This window comes from Cavia porcellus, unplaced genomic scaffold, assembly GCF_034190915.1.
Source record: "Cavia porcellus strain 051 isolate PalLab524CR breed Dunkin Hartley unplaced genomic scaffold, mCavPor4.1 scaffold_7, whole genome shotgun sequence".
Lineage (NCBI taxonomy): Eukaryota > Metazoa > Chordata > Mammalia > Rodentia > Caviidae > Cavia > Cavia porcellus.
The window spans coordinates 27,983,126-28,005,117 of NW_026947490.1; the positions used below are offsets into that span (position 1 = coordinate 27,983,126).

The 21,992-nt window shown below is 52.8% G+C and overlaps 2 protein-coding genes across 4 annotated transcripts; one reads left to right on the plus strand and one right to left on the minus strand.

The window, feature by feature from the left end:
* Window positions 1–1,791: 1,791 nt before the first annotated feature.
* Window positions 1,792–15,161, minus strand: Nosip (nitric oxide synthase interacting protein). Its single transcript, XM_003465510.4, has 9 exons — window positions 15,002–15,161; window positions 5,521–5,697; window positions 4,877–4,982; window positions 4,527–4,608; window positions 2,885–3,038; window positions 2,645–2,781; window positions 2,376–2,563; window positions 2,185–2,293; window positions 1,792–1,906 (listed from the first exon to the last, which is right to left on the minus strand). The coding sequence occupies exons 2-9, from the start codon at window positions 5,588–5,590 to the stop codon at window positions 1,835–1,837; spliced, it is 918 nt and encodes a 305-aa protein (XP_003465558.1). The 5' UTR covers window positions 5,591–5,697; window positions 15,002–15,161; the 3' UTR covers window positions 1,792–1,834.
* Prrg2 (proline rich and Gla domain 2) lies at window positions 14,970–21,962 on the plus strand. 3 transcript variants are annotated; one of them, XM_003465508.5, is made up of 8 exons: window positions 14,970–15,154; window positions 15,898–15,962; window positions 16,512–16,649; window positions 16,873–17,054; window positions 17,239–17,278; window positions 19,695–19,836; window positions 20,940–21,068; window positions 21,349–21,962. In XM_003465508.5, the coding sequence occupies exons 3-8, from the start codon at window positions 16,565–16,567 to the stop codon at window positions 21,365–21,367; spliced, it is 597 nt and encodes a 198-aa protein (XP_003465556.2). In that variant the 5' UTR covers window positions 14,970–15,154; window positions 15,898–15,962; window positions 16,512–16,564; the 3' UTR covers window positions 21,368–21,962. The 3 variants fall into 3 exon arrangements, with proteins under 3 accessions (XP_003465556.2, XP_013003359.1, XP_063109207.1); XM_013147905.3 differs by lacking the exon at window positions 14,970–15,154 and adding an exon at window positions 15,210–15,228; XM_063253137.1 differs by lacking the exon at window positions 14,970–15,154 and having other exon boundaries at window positions 15,816–15,962.
* Window positions 21,963–21,992: the final 30 nt, after the last annotated feature.

Genomic DNA, 21,992 nt, shown 5'->3' on the forward strand with positions numbered 1-21,992 from the left:
ATACGCTGCTAAGCACTATCCCTAACCCTCATCTGATTTTTGAGACAGGGCCTCATGTATTTGGCCTTGAACTCACAGCAATCCTCTTGCCTCAGCCTCCTGAGTGCTGGGATTCCAGGTGTGCACCATCATGCCCAGTGGGGCTGGGTTCTTTGACAAATTAGCCAGAGCCATGTGCTGGGCCCTGGGAGGGGTCTGTGGGTTTTAAGGGCCTTAGGAAGCTTCTGGAAGCACCTGTAGGGCACAGCTCAAGCCGGGGCTGCCAGGGTGCTGAGGCCCACAACTGCCCTCCTGCTGAACCCCTCCCGGAAGTCCCTCACTGCTGGGTGACATAGGTTGTGGGTTGCAGGAAGGGCTACATGTGAGGCTTGGCCATGCAGTCCCACATCCTGGACACCGCAATGGGGTGTCCTGACCATGCGTTCCAGCTCTCCCCACTGCCCAGGGGCCTGGCTACGTAAAAACCAGCTTAATTTGGGGGTGCATGTCGCCAGCCATTCTGGAGGCTGAAGCAGGAGGACTGCAAGTTTGAGCCCTGTCTGGGCAACTTGGCGACCAAAAGAAAGGGCTAGGGGCTGGGGGTTTAGCTCAGCGGCATAAGGCCTGCCTTGAAAGCAGGCAGAGGTGAGTTCGATCCCCGGTACCGATAAAAAGGAAAAAGACAAAAAAAAAAAAAAAAAAAAAAAGGGCTGGGGAAGTGGCCCTGTGCCAGGGCACCTGGCTTCATCCGCAGGAATGCACAACAAAAGCTTTTGTGTTTGGTACCAGGAATCATACTCAAGAGCCTCGTGCTGGCCAGGTAGATGCTGTGCCACTGAGCTACACCGCTGAGCTGGAACACCAGCTTTAACGTAAGCTGCGAGAGGATGGGACGGAATTGGAAGTTTGAGCCCAGCCTGAGTAACTCCCAGAAACTGGGACTCACAGGAGAAAACAAAAGGGCTGGGCATGGAGCCCCGCCTGGCAGCCAATCCCCAGTACAAGCAAAACAGTTACAGGTCTTTAAGCCAGGTGCATGCTTGTAAACTCACAACTCAAGAGGCTGAGGCAGGAGAACTCCAGTCTGAGGCTAGTGAGTACAACCCAGCTAAAAAAGAGCTTGGCCTACTGAGACCTTGCTCAAAAGGTCAAGCAAACCAAGCCCACAGTGCTTTGAGGGATGCAGGGCTCCCTCCCTCAGGTCTGTAGGCCTCACTACCCCTGGGCCTTTGCATCTGCGGTTTTCTCCTCTGCCCCTGTAACTGGGCAGGCAGGGCGGGGTCCTGACCACATTTTCTACACGGCACCTTCGCTCCCTCATAGAATTCTGTTTCCTGTGTGTCTTCTCAGTTTCCTCTGTGACCATACTTGCTTTCAACCTGGCACAAGTGGGGGACCGTGACTCAGGGCATCCCAACCTGAGCTCACTCAGCGTTTGACATGGTGCCTGGCACGGTTACAGCTCACTTCGACTTTGGCCATCCTGACAAAATCCTGGGGGGCAAGGCAGCACTGGGGATTGAACCCTGGTCCTTAGCACTGAGCCACCCCCAGCCCTTTCTGAGGCAGGCTAACCTGACCAGGCTGGAGCTTGCCATCCTCCTGCCTCAGCCTCCTCAGCACCGGGATCAGCCACCACACTCAGCTTGGGCTGACTCAGCTTAACTGGTGTGCACGTCCAGTTCTGAGTCTGCTCGTCCAGTTCTGAGTCTGCTCTAAATGTGAGGCCCGGGATATCCTGAGCCACTCTTGCTCTAGGGCAGGTATCTGGAGCCACCCGTTCCCTTAGCCGGGAAATGAAGACGCCACGTGTCCGGTCCTGGCAGAGGTGGTTTAATTTGGCCTCTGCGACCCCTCAGGCCTGCATCACTGGCCGGGACTTCTCGGCCTGCAGCTTCACCCCGGAGCCCGCGAAGCCGGTGCCACCCTGGAGAGGGGACAGATTGGGGATCAGGAAGACCAATAGGCAGCTGGAGATCCTAAACTAACCTGGTAGGGCGTGGCCTACCATGGAGGGGCATGCCTTGGAGGTGGCGGGTGGACACACATGACTGCTCCCTCCACTGCAAGAGGCGGAGCCCGGGATGGAAGTGGGAAGGTGAGGGGCAGGACTGGGCCGGTGGGCGGGGCCGGTGGGGGCAGGACCAGGCCAGAGGGTGAGACCAAGAGCTTGGAGGGGCAGAGACCAGGGGACCACCAGCTCACCCGCTGCAGCACAATGATGTCACGCTCCGTGAGCTTGTCCCCATTCACGGGGTCCACCATGTCCTTTCGAATCAGCTTCTCCACGCACTCCAGAGTCACCACGGCGCCACTGCGGAAGGGTGAGAGGGCTCGGATGGTGAAGCCACAGCCCCGTGGCCTCTTCCCCGCTGCCCACTGCCCAGGGGACTCACGAGGGCCGCAGCACGGCGCATGGCGTGGCATTACTCAGGCTGTCGCGAGTCACAGCACACACGTAGCGCTCACTGCGCGTGATGAGCCCCACGCGGTCCACAGAATTGTCGAGCGGAGTGAAGCGCACAGACGTCAGGTCGGCCATGCGCAGTGGCTTACCGGACATGGGGCAAGTGACGGTGCGTGACTGTGGGCGACAGGCAGGGTCAGGGGCCGCGCGCAGGGGTATGGGGGACATGGCCTGGGAATAGGACACCACAGAACCCACCGGCTTCTCCAGCTTGGTGGCCTTGGCCTCGGGCGTCAGTGAGGGGATCCAAAAGCTGGGCAGTGCCTTGTCCTTCTCCTTTTCCTTCTCCTTGTCCTTGCCAGGGGCCCCAGCACTGGGTCCGGGCTCGGTGTCATCTGTGGGTGCAGGGAGAGGCTGTCTTGCAGGGGCTGGGAAGTCACCATGACCCCCTCCCGTGCCTTCTCCCACTCCACCATCCTAGGCCACAAGAGCTGTCACCTGGGCCCGCAGCTGCCTTGGCTGAGAAGGGGTTGAGGGGGCGGCTCACAATGGCCGCCTCCTTCTCCAGGAAGCCGCGCACCTGGTCCTGTGCTGCTGCCCGCTGCAGCTGCTTCTGCTCCTCCCGCCGCGCACCGCGCTGCTTCTCATAGGCCTACGGGGCAGAAATCACGAGGGAAACTGAGGCCCTACTTGGGCACTGTCGCTTTAGTGCAGACCTGCCTGGTCCAGGGTGGCACTAACCAGCCTGTGTGGGATAGGCCCCCTGCCAGAGGGGCTCAGGAGGGCAACCTGCTTGGGAGCATCAGCCACAGGAAAAAAAGATTTTTTAAAAAGAGGGTCTCAGGGTTGGAGGTTTAGCTCAGCGGCATAAGCACCTGCCTTGCAAACAGGCAGTTGTGAGTTCAATCCCTGGTACCGATAAAAACGAAAAAGACAAAAAACAAAAACAAAACAAAACAAAACAAAAAAACAAAAGAGGGTCTCACTCTGTAGCCCAGGCAGGCATCGAATACTCAGTTCTCCTGCCTCAGCCTCACCAGGATCAAGGAGTTTAAAAGTGCTTAGGAGGCTGAGGCAAGAGGATTGTTGTGAATTCCAGATCAGCCAGGGCTACAAAGTCAGCTCAAGGCCAGCCTGAACTGCATAGAGACTTTGTCTCAAAAAGACAAATAAGTAAATAAATGTGTGTAGGAGTAGGGAACAGGTGCACAGACTTGTCATCTCACCACTCTGGGAAGCTGAGGCAGGAGGATCTCAAAGTTCGGGTCTGCCCTGAGAAGCTTATGAGAAAGGGTTTTGGATGTAATGAAGTGCAAAGTCCTCGGGTTCAGTCTCCAATGCTACAAAAAAAAAGTGCTGAGCACCCCCCAGGACACAGTAAGCTCTGTGAATGCCACTTGGTGGCTGCTGGTTATCTGTGATAAAGAGCATGTCCCTTCCAGCCTGGGGGCCTAGACTGGAGAGTGGTGGGAGCTGCACTGACAGTGATGCCTGTGCCAGGCAGTGCTGCAGCTTCTGGACTGCCTTGGGTTGCCCCAGAGTGAGAAGGTGACAGTGATGGGGCGGCAGGGCCTCACTATGCTCACCCCGGTGAGGGGCACCTGGGCTGAGGAAAGGCCTGCAGGGGCTCTGCCCTGGACTGACAGCTTGATACGGGGCCAGAGGGTGGCTGTTCGGCAGAGAATGTTAAGCACATGCCAGGCCCTGGGTTGGATCCCTGATGCCTCCAAAACAAACTAAAACGACATTTCCTGATCCCTGGGAAACCAGGCAGCTGAGAGAAGGCTGAGATGTGACATGCTGCAAACATGGGACAAGGGGCCCAAGACCCCTAGGGCCCCAGTTCCCACTCACCTGCACCCACCTGGCAAGTCTACCAGGTTCCCAAGGCAGGGTGCCTGCTGCCTCTGGGCCTGGCTGTCTAAGGGGGGACACGGTCATAAGTGACACGAGCAGGTAACAGTTGTGACAGGAGAGGTGCCCGGGGTGGATGAAGAAACCTGCAGGATGTAGTGCAGGTGACACCTGGGCTGTGAGGGCCCCAGGGCACAGGGAATGCAATGGGTCCAGAGCGCTCTGCCTGAGAGCTCAGAGTCCTGTGCTCCCCCCACCCCCCGTGCCCTCTCCCTGGCCCTGTCACCTTCATTTGCCGGGCAATCTCCCTTTTCTGGTGCAGAATGTACTCCAGGATTGCCTCACGCTCATATAGGTAGCCATCCGGGCTGCAGGGAGAGGCGACAGGAACATGCCTGACTAGGCATGCAGATCACACACCTATGACCCTGCACTTGGGAGGCTGAGGCAGGAAGAGCCCTGCGCCATGTGTGCTGGGATCACAGACGAGGTCCCCGAAGCCCCACACCCATTGTGAATATGGTAAGGTCTTCCTCGTGCCATGTTATGAGCCACAGGAGAACAGGGAGGTCACCTGGCTAGACCCACACCCACAGCCCCTCCACCCGGGCCTCCATGTGGTCCCCAGTGTCTCACGTGACGACGGGATCATGGCAAGGCTGTAAGGACAGGCAGCAGCAGTCGAAGTCCTTCACCGCATCACGGCTCAGTCGGATGTTCTGGGTCCCGTAGCCGGAGGCCGCTGGGGACAGAGATGGGTGGTGATGGACAGAGTCATCTCTAAGTGCCGAGAGAGGCAGGTGGCACAGGCCTGTAATTCTGGCACTGGGGAGGCTGAGGCAGGAGGACTGCTGTGAGTTCAAGGCTACATGGGGCTACATAGTGAGTGTAAGGCTAGCCTAAACTATATACTGAGGTGCTGTCTCCCCCCATAACTAAGAAACAGATAGCCAGGGGCTGGGGATTTAGCTCAGTGGCATAAGCGCCTGCCTTGCAAGCAGGCAGTCGTGAGTTCAATCCCTGGTACCGATAAAAAGGAAAAAGACAAAAAAAAAAAAAAAAAAAGAAAAAGAAAAAGAAACAGATAGCCACATGACCTGCAGGAAGTATTCCTGCAGTAAGTGACACACAGGACCTGCCACCGAGGGCAGCCTGGTAGGGGTCTCACGGCTGACGCCTCACGGAAGATGCCTGCCCTTCTCCTTCAGTGAGCAAGCTCCAGTGTGCCTGCAGTGCTTCAGGCTGTTTCCCTCAGGAATGCGCTCCGCCCAGCAGGGTACCTGTGTCCTTCTTCTTCTCATGGTAGGTGTACACAGCGCCCGCCGTGCAGTTCTTGCCGTGCCGTGTCATCTTGGGGATGAAGGGATGGTAAGGGCTGTGGCCACCAGAGCCCGGCGTGTGAGGCCACTGTGCTCCTCCTCTGGGACTTGCTTTTCCTCAAGGCGCCCCGAAACAACCTTTAACAGCAAGACAAAAAGTTGATGGGGTGGTGGGTACAGACCAGGCGGCAGTTATGCAAGTTTGTTTTTTTTGTGCTCCTGGGACTTGAACCCCAGGTTCACGCTGAGCCACGTGCCCTGCCCTCTTTGCTTCCTGGGACCAGCTCTGGCCAGGCCTCCCCAGGTCTCTGTGGTGACTGCGGTTAGTTGCTTTTACCATCTTCAAAGGATTCAAACAAATTACGGCCCTGGTCTCACCTATCTCTAAATGACTACCTGAAGCTTTTCTCCACCTAAGCTCAGCTGCCAAAGATGCACTGTTCCGCACAATGTAACTCTTGTCCTACAACAGCGCTGTTATGTTGTGGTTCCAGTGTGGCTGGTGGAATGGAAACAGCTATGATTTGATACCTGCCATTATTGGGGCTGGGGATTTAGCTCAGCGGCATAAGCACCTGCCTTGCAAGCGGTCGTGAGTTCGATCCCCGGTACCGATAAAAAAAAGAAAAAGACGAGGGAAAAAAAAAAAAAAGATTTGATACCTGCCATTATCCACGTGCAAAGGGCAAGCAAAGCCCTGCCTTCCCCGGCAGGAAATTTTCCTCAGCTCTGGGGCTGGGATCCCTGGGGATCCCAGGCCTCCCAGGGATGAGGTGAGCACGGTGCCACCCAGTCCCAGGCCAGTCCTCGGCTGGGAAGAAGTCACTTTGTCTCGCTCTTGTCTTTGAACCTGTATTTCCATCACACTTCCTTCACACTTCTGGGGGGTTTTTCTTTTTTCTTGAGTACTGGGAAACAACTCAGGACTACATCCCCAGCCCTTTCTTATACAAACTGTACTGATCCCCAGGTCTGAGTTAAAAAGGTTTTTTTGGTCTTTTTTTACGGTTTTTTTGAAACAGGATCTCATTATGCAGTTCAAGCTGGCCTTGAGCTCACTTTGTAGCCCGGCTGGTCTCAAACTTACAGCAGTCCTCCTGCTTCAGCCTCCTGAGTGCTGGGATCACAGGCATGTGGCACTGTGCCAGGTGTGGGTAGCTGCCAGCTTAAAAACAAACTGGATGCTCCTCAGATGCACGGGGAACAGATAAACACGCCCAGGCACAGGCACAGAAGGACATGGCTAGCAGTGACACAGGACACCCTGCAGCCACACCAAGCACCTGATGGGTGGAGCCGTCTCCATGTGTACCAAGTTCAACAGTTCACCAGCGTCACCGCAGCCTTGAAGCTGTGCTTCCTGTGCAAGCACAGAGGCGGGAGGGGGTCCGCCTGCTTTCTGCAAGCTGGGTGTGGGTGACACGAGTGTGTCCACGCTGAAGCCCTGCTGGGCCCTGCAGTTCCAGTCCTTGCGCTTCTGTGTTCCTGGTTCCAGGAGACAGCCTAGGGCCCCTGTCCCCCAGCCCCCTTCCTCGTCCTCTCAGCAAGCGAGAGTCCAAGGGTGCCTTGGATGAGTTCTCAGTTGTTCTTTTGCAGTTCTGGGATGAAGCCCAGGCCCTTGGCACTGAGACACGTGCCCAATCCATATTTTATGTTTTCCTTTGAGACAGTGTCTCCCAAAGTCACTCAACTGCTGAGGCCAGGCTCGAACTTGGAATCCTCCTACCTCAGCCTTCCAGAGTGCTGGGACCACCACGCCTGCTGGGATAAATTGCTGTTTTCTTTTTTGTGGTCCTGGAGCTGGAACCCAGGGCTCTGTGCAAGCGCTTTCCTGCTGAGCCTCGGTCTCTGGCCTCAGAGAAATCATTACAGGTGGCTTCGCTGGTTTGGAAGGCACATGGGTTCATCCTTAGCTTCTGCCCATGCTCTCTGTGCAGAGCTGAGGGCAGAACACCCCAAGCAGGGGTGTCCCTTGTCCTCTCACTGCGCTTGGGGCTCCCTGTGACCTCTCTGAGCCGAGCCAGGCACATGAGGCTCTGGAGCACGTGCAGCCAGACCAGGTGGCCCTGACATCCCAAGTCATCCCCACTGCACTGCCCCTGTTTAAATCACAGACACTGCAGAACGCACAGTGGGAACCACAGAGATTACAGAGAAGATGGGGTGTGCACAGTACCCAGAAACTGCATCAGCGATGCTGAAAAAGGGAAGCAGGTGTTGGGGTACACGCCTGTAATCCCAGCGCTCAGAAAGCTGAGGTAGGAGGAGAGGCGTACTGAGACCCTGTCTCAAAAGACGAAACAAATCCTGAAAATCTTGTAGCAAAACTCACCGTCCACAAAACTGCAGCAAATGAAGAAAGCAAACGGCTTGCTGAGTAAGGGGTGAGGAGCAGAAGGAACGCAGAAGCTCCGCAGGCACCTGAGGAGACCCACATTCGAACCGTAGGGTGATGTCACCCAACCTCTTCAGGGAGGGGGGACACGAGGAGCACACACTGTGTCCCCTGGGGAGGGGCATCCAGGCCACCAAGCTCCCCACCCCTAGGGGAAGGCAATGTAAATACAGGGACCTGCACCTCAAGCCGGGTGGGTGAAGACACAAAACCTTAACAGCAATCTCTGAAATCTGTGCGTGCACAAAATGAAAACTTTCAGCTTTCTCTCCCCACTGTCCTGGGGACTGAACCCAGGGCCACACCCAAGGCCCTTTTTTTATTTTTTAACTTTGTGACAGTGTCTGGCTAAGTCACGATGTTGCCTAGTCTGGGCAGGCACTGGTGACCCTCCTGCCTCAGCCTCCAAGAGCACACCAGGGTGGGCCAGCCACACATTGGGAGGGGAGCTACTGTCATAGTGACGGGCCTGGGCCGACAGAAACCAGGAAAAAGACAGGCATGCAGGTGGGGTTGCTGGATTAGTTCGTTGGGGATCCTGCCCTTGACCTCTGTCGGCTTCGAAGTGGTCACTTCCTCTTTTGAGCCTCAGTCTCCCTTGGTGAAAAACGGGGATCAACACAGGGCCTCGCTCTTTGGACCGACGTGCTGTGAGGACATGTGTGCATGCTCGGAGTCAGGCTATAGGGGGTCTCCAAAAAAAAGGCCAGAACCTGGGGTGCCCGGCGCCCGGACAGCTTCAGGAAGATAAAAAGCAGCTTTCTCCTTATCGCCCTCTTCTGGCTGCTTCAAAAAAACCTTGTCTTTCACATTCAAAACCAAAGCTCTCACTCCCCCTACTGGCGTCTTCTGCTTGGGAGACAATTATTTTCTTCCTCTTTTTTAAAAAAAAATCCTTTTTGTTTTTTTGAGACAACTGGCCTTGAACTCGCGCAGCAGAGGCAGGCCTCAAACTTGCCATGATCCTCCTGCCTCAGCCTCCAGAGTGCTGGGATTCCAAGGGGGCATACAGAGCACCTCCATGACCCAGAAAAGCCCCTTCTGCCTGTTATCTTGCCCCCGAGATGGTCACAGCATTGCATGCAGGTCTGACCTTGACACACCCCAACTTGACTCCTGGTGCCCTGAGCCGCAGTGCCCTCTTCTGAAGTAAGCATCAGCACCTGTTGCACCCCCAGCCCACGTGCAGCGCGCTCCCCAGCCCTCCCCACCCCCACCTCGCCACTCAGGAAAGGTCAGGCCTCAGGGACAAATTCCTGCCGCTATTCTTAGTTGTCAACTGCCCTGACCCAGCGGCATTTGGCATCGGAAGCCTCTGCTTTTCCAGAGGCCAGAGGCCAACGGCCACTGCCACCAGAGCTCTGCGAGGTGAGAAATGTCCCCAAGAGGGGACGGCTAGAGGGAACATTTTGAAATGGTGCCAGGTTCACCAGAATGACCACAGGATCAATGGTTTGTCCAGTCGAGGTTCCCGAGGTCACCCACTGTCCCACCCCCATGGTCCCAGAACCTCTCTGCTTTGCTGTGGGGCCACCTTCAGCTTGGAAGGGACACAACCCACCTAGGGCAGTGGTGCTCACAGCAAGGCAGGGACCCCAGGGGCCCTCAGCACTCCAGGGCGCCCACAGGGGCCTCCCAGAATGTGTCTCCAGAGGCCGGGGGACCTGTGTGGATTCGAGGCTCTGGTCTGCGTGTGTGCTGTCAGCAGTTGCGTTTTGTGTTTCTTCTCTCCTGGGGATCAAACCCAGGGTCTCACATAAGTCGGGCCAGCTCTCAGCCACTGAGCTACACTCCTAGTCTCTATCCAGAAGGTCTCTTTCAGCCAGGTGCGGTGGCACACGTCTGCAATCCCAGCACTTCCAGGGGCTGAGGCAGGAGGATTGCCGCAAGTCTGAGGTCAGCCTGGGGCACACAGCAAGACCCTACCCTTGGCTTCCCCAAAAAAAGTCTCTTTTAAATTGGGCATGGTGGTGCACACTGGTAATCCTGGCTCTCGGAAGCTGAGGCAAGAAGATCACAAGTTCAAGCCCACCCTGGGTGACTTAGCGAGGTCCCATCTCACAATGAAAAATTTTTTTTTTTTTTTTTTGTCTTTTTCCCTTTTTATCGGTACCAGGGATCGAACTCACGACTGCCTGCTTGCAAGGCAGGCACTTATGCCGCTGAGCTAAATCCCCAGCCCCTTCACAATGAAAAATTAAAGAAGGGGTGGGGAATGCAGCCCGGTGCCGAGGCCTCCGGTTCAATTCCGAGAACTACAAACTAAAATAACATAACATACCGGTGTGTGTGGTACCTGCATCCACCTAAGGGAAAGAAAGCAGGCCCAGAGGCTGTGAGTGCAGGAAGTGCAGGACAGGCCAGATCAGGCACAGAGTGAGTGGGCAATAGTGCTGGCCACTTTGGGGTGATGGAATGTTCTGGAACAAAGTGGCGATGGGTACCTAGCAGCGAACAGGCTGAATCCCACTGGACTGGATGTTTTAAATGGGTCAATGTTAGGGTGCGCATTCTTGCCCCAACCACTTTTAGCTCGGTTTCAATTTCTAATTTGTCCAACACTGATCCATAAATCAAGCCCTGGGGGGCGGCCTCCCGTTTTTGGATCCTGAAACCAAAAAGTGTGAGAACCTTGGCCAAGGGCTGAAGGCCGCCAGGTGGCAGGGACGCTGCTGCAGAACTCCGGAAGGGGAGCTCCTACCCACCCTGCTGTATTATTTCCTTGCTAGGCCCAACTTCAAAACAGAACACAGAACTACTGCCCTCTGCTGTCACCAGCACTTCAGAGAGGACAGCAGGGGCGGGAGCCACCACAGTGCCAGCTCTTGTCAGCATCATCCCCACTTTACAGGATGAAGCACCCGAGTCCTCCAGTGGGGAGGCAGCAGGGCAGGGCCTGGGATTCAGACAGCCAAGCTCTGGAGCTCACTGTGAGGGTCAGGCTGGCCTCAAACTCCTGGTGATCCACCTGCCTCAGCCTCCCAGGTGCTGGAATTATAGGTGTGTGCCACCATGCCCAGCCCTGAGAGTCTCTCAGCGACCATCGGCTCTGTACTTGTGGGGTCAAAGCAGTCTTGCACATCATGGCATGAAACGGAAAAGCTATCCACGAGCATAACTGCAGTAAAACCAAGACAACACCACGATGCATGGCTGTGTCACGCATGATTATCACAGGCCACAAAATGTATTGTTCTTTGACTTTACCTAATTATTTAAAAATAAACATACAAAACCCTTTGTAATCCCAGCACTCTAGGAGGCTGAGGTAGGAGGACCAAGCCCAGCCTGGACAATTTAGCAATTTAGTGAGACTCTCTAAAATAAAAAAACAGTTGGGGATGGCAATATAGCTCAGGGACACAAGCGCCCGACTAGCAAGCGTGAGGTCACGAGTTTGATCCCTGGTACTTGCCCCCCCCACCAAATAAAATAAAATAAAGTAGAAAGCAGAGTCTAGGAATACAGATTATCATGAAGGCTCTGGGTCAATCCCCAGGGCTGCAGGCAATACAAAAACAGGTGGCAGCGACAACAATCAGATACTGGATAAGGGAATTGTATCTACAACATGTAAAAACTTGTAATTCAGTAATAATATAATGTAAAAATGAGCAAAGGATGTGAACACACTTTCTCCCAGGAAGACACATGAATAGCCAATAAGCATATGAAAAGATGTTCAGTACCATGAGTCACAAAAGAACCATAATGAGAGCTACAATAAACTGGGTGTGGTGGTACACACCTGTAATCCTAGTCCTGGGAGGCTGAGGCAGGAGGATCACTGTGAGCTCCAGGCCAGCCTGGGCTACATAATTTACACAGTGAAGACCAGGTTAAGTTACACAGTGAGTTCCTGTCTCAAAAATAAACCCTTAATGAGACACCAGTTCACGCCATGAGGATAACTATGGGAAAACCAAAACAACAGATGATGATGGTAAGTGTTGTTAAGAATGCAGTCAAGATCTGGGGATTTAGCTCAGTGGCATAAGCACCTGCCTTGCAAGAGTACAGTCGTGAGTTTGATCCCTGGTACCGATTTAAAAAAAAAAAAAAAGAATGCAGTCAAATTAGAATCCTCACACAGTGCTGGTAAGAAAGTGAGGTGGCATTGCCACTTTAGACCTACTTGGCAGTATGCAAGTGCCTGCCTGGGAAGTGCAAGGTCCTGAGTTCGAATGCCAGTCTAAAAAAAAAAATCTGACAGTTCCTTTAAAGATTCAATGTAGATGCCATTTGACTTAGCATTGCACAGAAATGAGAACACATGTACACACAGAGACTTGTACACACAGTGAAGTGCCACAGCACTGCCATAGCTGTAATCTGAACTATATCAAAGGCTGAGATAGGAGGATTGAAAGTTTGAGGTCAGTTGCAACTTAGAAAGAAACTGCCTAAAAATAAAATGCAACAGGGAATTAAAATGCTGGGCATGGCGATGCCTGCCTATAATACAAGCACTGGGGAGGCTGAGGCAGGAGGATAGCTTCATGTTCGAGGCCAGCCTGGGCTACAAAGTAAGTTCAAGGTCAGACTGAACTGCATGGTGAAATCTTGTCTCACTCACACAAACACATACAGCTGGTAGGGTGCTCGGTATGTAGCTCAGTGACAGCACACTACTAGGTTCAATTCTTAATAACTGAAAAAACAAAACAAAAGTTGTACACAAATGTTAACTAACGGTATTACTTGCTTTTGAGTTTGTTTCCTGTTTTTTTGTTTGTTTTGGTACTGGGGATTGAACTCAAACTTCGTGCTTGCCAGGCAGGTACTTAGGCCACTGAGCTACATCACCAGCCCTTTGTTTTCTGTTTTTTTGCTGGGTAGTTCAGGGTGGTCTGGAACTTTCTATGAGGCCCAGGCCAGTCTCAAACTCTTGGTGATCCTCTTGCCTCAGAGTCCTGAATGCTGGGATTATAGGCATGAGCCATCACGCCCGGCTTGATAATGGTGCTCTCTGTAATAGTGAAAAGAGGAAACAATCCAAAAGGCAATCGGCTAGTCTAGATGGAATAGACACGAAATGTGCCCTAGATTACACAATGAAACATTATTCAGCCACAAAAAGAAGTACTGGTACATGCTACATGGATGGACCTGGAAAATGTATGTTAAGTGAAAGAAACCAGTCAGGGAGGACCACAATATCATTCAGGGGAGTGAGCTCAGTGTACAGCACCTGCCACTTGCTTATCATGTGTGCAAAACCACATATTGCATGACTGCATTTCAGTGAAATTGTGCAGACTGATGGCAGTGCCAGGCACAGTGGAGCAAACCTGTAATCCTAGCATTCGGGAAACCAAGGCAGGAGGATCACCAAGCATTTGAGGCCAGCCTGGGCTACACAGCAAGAGTTTATCTCTAAAAAGCAAAAAGGAGTGGTGGCATCTTGGTAAGTCCCTATCTCTAAATAAGTGAATGTATAAATAAATAGAAAAGGGATGGGGATGTAGTTCAGTCAGAAGTCCTTGTTTTAATCCCCAGTACTACAAACAAAGAGATAAATTGATGGTGGTAGTGGAATAGTTTCTTGTATGACCATACTAGAAATTACTGAATTACACATTTTAAGTGAACGAATTGAACCAGGCGCACACACCTGTAATACTAACACTCGGAAGGCTGATGCAGAAGTCAATCTGCAATACATGGAGAGATCCTGTCTCAAAAAACAGGCCTTGCAGCTTGATATCAAGCTGCAGTGAATGAATTACATGATATAGGAATCACATCCTGCTGGGCATGGTGGTGCTTATCTATAAACCCGGCAATTAGGAGGCTGATGTATGAGGGTCATGAGTTCGATTCTTAGTACCAAAAAAAAAAAAAAAAAAAAAAGCAGGTGGAGTACTAGGGGCTGCTCTACAAAAGATTTAAAAGGCATAACAGCTGTCACTTGACTGGGTCGTCAGTTAAGAAAATAACAAGCTGGATGTAGTGGTACAGGTCTGTAATACCAACACTAGGGAAGGATCTTTAAGAGTTCCAGACCATCCTGGGCTACAAAGTGAGCTCAAGGCCAGTTTGAACTGCATAGTGAGATAGTGAGATCCTGTCTCAAAAAGAAAGAAAGAACGAACAAACAAACAATGGTATTTTTGAGCTGGTGATGTAGCTCAGTGGTACAGTGCTTGCTTAGCATGAGCTCTGAATTTGATCTCCAGCATCAAGAACACACTATTTCTGAGGCACTAGATCTGAATATGGCCTAAGTAGTGGATCACATTCTAGCAGGACGATTGAGTGCTTACCCTGATAATGTGTTACATGTGGGATCGTATTTTTAAAAAGTCCTTGGTTTTCACCCATGAATCCTAAACTAGGGATGAATTGTCACGATGGCTAGAATCTGTTTCGACAAGTTTAAGTTGAAAAACATATTCAGCAAGTATATTCAGCAAAGACACCACGGCGACAAATCTAGGCAAACAGAGATGTGTATATACATACACTTGAACATTCTCACAATAAAACATTAGAACTGTTTCCAGGACCCTGCAAGGCCACACTGAACTGGCAGCACAATTAAATGAAAGCTAAGGTGGGCCTGACTCCAAAGCTCCACAAAAGAAAACCGTACACCCTACCGCAGCCCCGAGAAAAGGGGTTGTCAAAGGGTTCAGAGAAGACACCCACAGGTGACCGTGACCGCACCCGCCTACCGCCTGCCCGCCCTCCTCCGCCCACTCTGGGACACTGAGGTCAAGAAACGATTCCTGCTTCCTCAACTACGAATTCTTAGGCCCTGGAGGCTCCCCAGTCCTCTCTGTTCATCTGGACCTCCAACCCATCGTCCTCCATCGCGGAACTACTCTCCCCAAAGAACAGACCAACGGCGCGTTGAACGCTTCCAAGGGATGCTGGGAGATGTAGTTCACCCTCCAACTTGGAGCGCCCGGAAAGCTCAATTAATGATTTACAAGGAGCCGGGAATCCGACACCTAGCCCTACTAGTTACCCTGTGGAGCCCCAGAGCTCTACCTCGCAGGGTTGTACCTCAGCCACACCATCCCTTTGTCTCCTGGAACTCACCTCACAAACGACGCCTCGCTCCCTCTTTTCTTTAGCAGCGCAAATACACCGGAAGGGAGTGCTGTTTTTCTCTTCCTCTCCGCCTCCTTCCGTCTGACAGTAGAGACCGGAAATAAAGCTGCCCCTAGTTGCCGAGGTGCTTTCCCAGGCTTGGTAAGTCCTTTCTTCTTTTCTTCCTCCCTCCGGAAACGTGAGTTGCAAGTAGAAGGTTCCGGTTAATGAAGCTGGTATGAATACAGGGATTGCTTCGTATGTACAGTATTAGGCATTTCCCAGCATAGATTTTCCACTCCATCCCCAAGCTTTGCGTCTTCCAAACCCAAGTTTAAGAACTAACCACTTACGCCAGAGGTTGGGATACCTGTTGCTTCAAATTTATTATCTATTTTTCATGCTGTATCTTCAGGGATTATTGAGAAGTGGGAACTCCACTGTTCCCACTTTATAGACAGAGCGACAGAGAAATCGAAATCCAGAGCCGTTCAAGTCACTGTTAGGAAGCAGGGATTTATTAAGACAGTCCTGGATCGCAGGGACCAAGGCATACCGTTTCTGCCAGTTTCTAGCTATCTAGGGTCTTAGGCATTTATTTTCCTAGCTGGCCAGGCAAGCTCCCGGGGGAGCGACAGGCCTGAGAGATGGGAGTAAGGTAGAGGAGGAAGTGTAAATCCAGTCCCCTGTGCTCCTTAAGGCCCATGGCAGTGGACACCCTGGCTCCTCTAAGGAGAGCTCTGGCCCTTAGAACCTTTCTCCTAAGGTCCCTTTAAAACATTTGTCCCTCACCTGAGTCCCGCCCAAGGCAGGTAATGCAAGCCCCGCCCCAGTACCAGAAACCGGGATCTGGCTGGGTTACCATCGGGGTTGAGGACCTTCCTCCTTCTCTTCCCCTCTCCCAGCTGGCTGCTGCTGGCCGAGGAGGTCCCAATTGAAGAGGAAGGACAGTGTTCACACATCTGGCCAGGTAAGTGCATGTACCTGGAGTCAGAACCTGGCTTGGGGACCCTATGGTACTGGCCCCCAGCCTCCTAAGACTAATTAGTTTGGAGTCCCCAGTACCAGGAGTTCAGAGATGCTGCCCCCTCATGGTTTCAGATCCAAAAATACAGGACCTTGCTGTGCCTGTGATCTTTGATCTCTGTGGGTGGATGTAGCAATGGGCAGGGAGAGGCATAAGTGGAAGCTGCTAGGGTAGTGGAAGAACCCCAGCTACCAAGGAAGCTGCGTCTCAGCACTGACTGCACTGCACACTGACCAGGAAGAAAAAAATACATCGTGCTGTCATACTCCTCTCTAAAAACACTGCCTTCCCTCAAATCCTGGCTCAGGTACTTGCAAACCGTGTGTTGGTAGGCCAGTTATTTTACCTCCTTTGGCTTTAGTTTCCTCATCTATAAAATGGGCACAATAGACCTGCTGGGAAAGTGACAACAAGTTGATGCAGCACCTGCTCTTATCCCTATTTATGACCGCAGAGCCCAATCAGTGGGTGACCCTTTGCCTTATTCCTCAGGGGCTGAGGCATTGGTCCCCCGCACTGCACCTGGTTTCAGGAGTCCACAAAATATGAGGGGCCACCCTTCCCTGCTGCTGCTCTACATGGGGTTGGCCACCTGTCTGGACTCCTCTCCCAGTGGAGAGCAGGACCAAGGTAGGTTAATGGGCAACAAGGTAGGTTAATGGTGGCCAGAGGATTGGCCTCTGCCTTTCTACATCCCCTCTCCATGTCCCCTTCACTCCGGGGCTCCAGGGCCCTCCTCCTCCAGATCAGGAGTCCAGGCCCCAGACCTTCCTCTCAGGAGACCTCCTAGATCTCCATCTCCTTCTGTCTCCAGGCCTAGGGACTTTCTGTTTTTCTGCCCTCACATCTTTAGGGCCTGAAGTCTTTCTTGGCCCCTCAGAGGCCCAGGGGTTCCTGAAGGGCCACAGGAGGGTCCCACGAGCCAATCACTGGGACCTGGAGCTGTTCACACCAGGGAACCTGGAGCGGGAGTGCTACGAGGAACAGTGCTCCTGGGAAGAGGCCAGGGAGTGCTTCGAGGACAACACCCAGACGGTGAAGCCAAGGGAGCCCTGAAGCCTGGACCCTCTGTCCTCTCCAGGCGTAGGGGAAGGGGACCCTGGACCTCAGCCTCTTCCTCCGTGGGGACTCAGAGGTCAGGTTGGGCTGCTTTGGGGGGCTGTGAGTCTCCCTGTTGAACTTCTGCTTTTCCTCTTTTCTTCCCCTTCGGCCTGTTAAGAATACGTTTTGGGAGACCTACCTCTACAATGGCAAAGGAGGTGAGTGGGGCCCACACCCACTTGTGCTGTGCAGTGAGGATCGCCAGTTCCCATGGGGGCCAAAGCCATGTCCCTCACCCCAAAATAGATGCAAGACTTATCTGATCCCCAGTTCATGTCTCTGAAGATGACCATTATGGAGTCCCCTTATTTAACAGTAGAATCCCATCTTCAAAACCCACTGTCCTGCATGTGCATTTAGAGGAGTTCCTGAGTCCCCAGAAAGGGAGCAGTGCCATGGAGGGAGGGTTACAGCCACAGGACCCATCCAAAGGGTGAGCCAGCCCTGAGTTCTTAGGAGTCCAGACCCCAGCCCCTATTTTTGCTGGGGGAGGGGGGGTGTTGCCACTCCCCAGGGTGGAGCCAGGGCCAGAAGCCTTGCCATGCTCAGCTGTTCTGTCCACCCTGCTGCTTTGCCAACCCCAGCCCCTCCTTTGAATTGTGAGGCTCCATCCTGACTGCAACCTTGTTGCTAAGGGGGGTGGCTCCTTAGCAACGGGGTCTGGTCAGGCCAGCCTGAGGGAGCCCCAAGCGCTACCTGGCTGTCTTCCCCTCCCCCACAATCCCATCCCAGCTGCAGCAGCCTAGTTGCTAAGGAGGCCTTCTCCCTAGCAACTGCACCTAGTTGGAGTAGCCAAGGCTTCTTGCCCGCTGGAGGACCCCCCTCTGGGCACCAGATGCCCCACCCCTTCATGGCCTGGTTGCTAGGGGTGGATGCACCTTAGCAACAGGCTCTAGGACTGGGCTGGAGTCTTCACATTGGAGCCTGGTTGCTAAGGGGAGCAGGTCCTTCACTATAGATCTAGTGAGGCCTAGTTGGCTACTGAAGTCCATGAATCTGGACATCTTGCTTCCTCAGTACAGGTTTTTCCTACAGGGGCAAAAGTCTCAGGGTTTAGTCTTTCAGGGGCACTGTCCTTCCAGTGCCAAAAGAAATGTCATCAAGCTGGGCATGGTGGCACATGCCTGTAATTCCAGAGTTCTAGGAGGCTGAAGTGGGAAGATGACAAATTGGAGTCTTGCCTGTGGGCAGTTTAACAACTTAGCAAGACCCTGTCTCAAAATAAACCAGGAAATAAAAATTAAAAAAAGAATGGGGAATGTAGCTCAGTGGGAAGTCTCCAAGTTCAATCCCCAGTAGCAAGTGCCCCCTTGGAATGCCAAAGGGGGCTGTATCTTATCACAGGCCTACTTGAGTTCTTGACTTACAATTATTTGAGGGGGTGTGTCTCTAGAATCCATCATTGTTAAGTGATGTTTTTCCAAAGCCTTCCTGTAGATCATGACTACAGATTAGCGTTGAGGCCTCTTCCTTCAGTGGCCTAATCAGTAGAAGGGGTTGCATTCCAGAGCAGGTGAAGATCCAGATAAAATACTGGAAGCTTGGCCTCCCCCTCGCCCCCTCCCTCACAGGTAAATTTAGGTGCACAATGAAAGCAATTCTCAAAGTGTAGCTATATCCCAAATACTTCAAGGGATATACTATTATGCTACAATGTATTTTTTGTTGCTAGGCACATAGCTATAATTCCAGCACTCTTGGGAGGCTGAGGCAGCAGGATACCAAGTTCAACCCCAGCCTGGACAACTAAGTGATTTTTTTGTTTTATTTTCTCAAAAATAATCAGCAGATAAATAAATAAATAGGCTAGGGATATAGCCTAGTATGAAGGTCTTGATTTCAGTCTCCAGTACCAATAAAGAAAGAAAGAATCGTTATTTATCTGAATGTCATTTAATTGAATGCCCTGTTCTTGCTGGCTCCATCTGACAGTGTAGGAGCCTCTTTGTTTACTTTTGTGGCACTGAAGTCTGAGCCTGTGAAGACTGTACACTGAAGATTGAGCCAATGTGAAGACTGAGGTCTTTTGCACTGACCTACATCCCTAACCTATTTAATTTATTTTTGCATCGGGAATCGAACTCACAGCCATGTGCTTGAAGGCAGGCACTTATGCCACTGAGCTTAATTCCCAGCTAACCTTTTTTTATTTTGAGACAGGGTCTAAGTCGCTAGGTTTCCCAGGCTGGACCTGAACTTGTGACCCACCTGCCTCAGCCTCCCACAATGCTAGGATTATAGCTATGTGCCAGGGCACCTGGGTTAGGGGCCTCTTGAAGCCAGCAGCCACCTGAGCACCCCACCCTGACTTTGTAGATAGATCACTTAAAAGCTGTACCCCCTGACTCTCGGGTCCCAGAGCCATCCCATGTCAGCAGAGGGCCTGCCTGTGTTGTCATGGGGCTGCAGCCTCCCAGTTCCTAATTCCAGGTGAAGTTAGTACAGCCTCTTTGTGTGGTAGAATTGCCTGAGGTCACAGGAGTAACAAGTGGTCCCAGCTCTGGGGGTGGGGGTGTGGGATTGGGAAGTTGGGGTCCAGGTAGCCCAGGACATACCAGCTTCCCTTCCCCACAGGGCAGAGACGAGTGGATGGAGCAGCCTTGGCCGTGGGGCTCACGTCTGGCATCATGCTCATCATCTTGGCCGCCCTGGGAGCCTTCTGGTATCTGCATTATCGGCAGCGCCAGACCTCAAGCCAGCAGCTGAGTCCCCAAGAGTAAGGGGGCAGGGAGGGAGGAAGAGTTGGTCTAGGCCTGAGGACTGGGATGAGAGCATGCGGAATGCTTGGAAGAGACAGGCATGTGGAGAGTCTAGTGGCCGCTTCTGCCTCTGTATGTCTGCCCAACACACAGTAGGGGCTCTAGTAGCATTTGCTACCTGCCTGTCTTTGAGGTTCCAGGTGCCCAGGAGAACACTGCTCTGGATACTCTTATCTGTGGCGAGGCTGTTACTGAGCAGCCTGTGGTCCATGGCTGCCTGTGGCCGTTTCCATGGTGACAGGGAGCAGCTTGTGTTTGTGTGCCGTGAGAGGTCTAGGTGTGTCTTTCACTGGCAGGGTCTCAAAGGGGATCTGAGTGTCACAGGATAGGGTGGCTCTGGGTTTTCTTTAAAGTATTAGTGTGACCTAGTAGCTCTGTGTTGTGCTCCTGTCTGTATGGATCTACTGAGTTCTACCTGTCATCTGTCTGTGTGTCTGTCTACCTGCCTGTCTCAGGGCTGCTTCTCCATTACTCTGCCTGTTACCTGGTAGATCTGTGAATGAAAAGCTTTCTCTGTGGGTCCTTTTTTTTTTTTTTTTTTTTTTTTTTTGGTGGGACGCCTGGATACTGGCAATAGAATCCAGAGTCTTCACACTGAACAACATCCCCAGCCCTTTTTGAGACAGGGTCTCACTAAGTTGCCAATTGCCTAAGATGGGCTTGAACTTGTGCTCCTCCTATCTCAACCTCCCAGAATGCTGGATTACAGATGTACACGTAGTTTTTATCTTTTCCTTTTTTTAAAAACACGGCCTTGACGGGTGGTCCACATGACCTTGAACTCACTTTGTAGCCTGGGCTGGCCTCTTAACTTGACACAATATTCCTTCCTCAGCTTCCCCTAATGCTGGGATTACAGGCCTATACTCCTTTCTGTGTCTACCTGCCATGTACCCAGCCTGCCATGTCAGGCGCTTTTTCTGCAAGGCTGAAGGTGACCCTCCTTTCCTCAGGTCTATTTCCCTTCTCTGCCATCCTAGGCTGTAGCTTGTCTCTATCCTGTCTATCTCCGTCTCTAGCCTGGACCTCCCCACCCCAAGTCAGCCTTTTCTGTTTCCAGAACCAACCTCATCAGCCCTTTGAACCCTCCAACGCCCCTGGCTGCACCCCGACCCCCAGGCCTCCCGACCTATGAGCAGGCACTGGCAGCCTCTGGGGTGCATGACGCACCTCCACCCCCTTACTCAAGGTAGGAGAGGAGCTGCTAGGGGCGGGGGCAAAGGGGGAGGAGGGACGTGGTCTGGGCGGGGCTTGGATAACCTGGGGGCAGGGCTTGAAGTCGGGGGCGGGGCCCTGCGCAATTGTCTACAGAGGCGTGGACCAGCGTTAGAAGAGTGGAGTATTACAAGTATACAGAAGGGTGGGGCTTGTGCCCAGAAGGTCCAGGATTGGCTGAGGCACCAATCTTGGTGTTTGTGAAGGGGGACCAGCCAGATCTTTGACTCCCTACTGTGCTCCTCCCCTTGTAGCCTCAGGAGGCCTCAGTGAAGAGCTGCTGCAGAGCCGGGGCTCCCCTGAACCGTGCCCCCGATTCACAACGGATTCCGGAAGTCCCCAGGCCTCTTAAAAGTCTCGAGCTGAGCTGGAGGTGGAGGGAGATCAGGGGTCGTCCCCTAGAGGCCTACCCTGGCACACGTGTTTCCGCTGCATACAGACACACACACCAATGTGTTGTAGAGCTGGGGTATCTCCCTCGCTTGCTCCCTGCCAACTGGCGGGGGGGGGGTGTCGGGCGGAATACCGGCCAGTCCAGTCCTCAGAATAGGTATACGAGCCGGCGCCAGTGAAGACTTTGTGGCCAGACGTGACTTGACCATCGCCCTCCGGTGCCACGGGGCACGTACGCGCGGAGAGCCCCGCCCGTGCACACGCCTGCTTTCCTCCAGCCCCCGTGCGCGCACAGGGGTGCTTCATAACCCAGAAAAGGGTGGGGGGCGTATTTGCAAGGGTGCTGGAGGGGGCAGGTGCTCAGGTTGCACCCAGGGAACCACAGTTGAGCTGTTCTAGATAAAAACGTTTGGAAAGGAACTCCCTCAAAAAAGCCGAAACAATGCAAAAACAAATAAAAATCTAATGAACTAAATCTCATTCTCGAGCGCATCTGCCCGTGGCA

Bases quoted from the DNA above. Each gene is read 5' to 3' on its own strand.
- Nosip (XM_003465510.4), bottom strand. From the start codon at position 5,590: ATGACACGGCACGGCAAGAACTGCACGGCGGGCGCTGTGTACACCTAC. The intron at 4,609-4,876 runs GTGAGACACTGG...CTCTCCCTGCAG, and splicing joins TGCCATGATCCCGTCGTCAC to CCCGGATGGCTACCTATATG. The intron at 2,564-2,644 runs GTGGGTTCTGTG...TGTCGCCCACAG, and splicing joins CCACCAAGCTGGAGAAGCCG to TCACGCACCGTCACTTGCCC.
- Prrg2 (XM_003465508.5), top strand. From the start codon at position 16,565: ATGAGGGGCCACCCTTCCCTGCTGCTGCTCTACATGGGGTTGGCCACC. The intron at 16,650-16,872 runs GTAGGTTAATGG...TCACATCTTTAG, and splicing joins CAGTGGAGAGCAGGACCAAG to GGCCTGAAGTCTTTCTTGGC. The intron at 17,279-19,694 runs GTGAGTGGGGCC...CCTTCCCCACAG, and splicing joins CCTCTACAATGGCAAAGGAG to GGCAGAGACGAGTGGATGGA.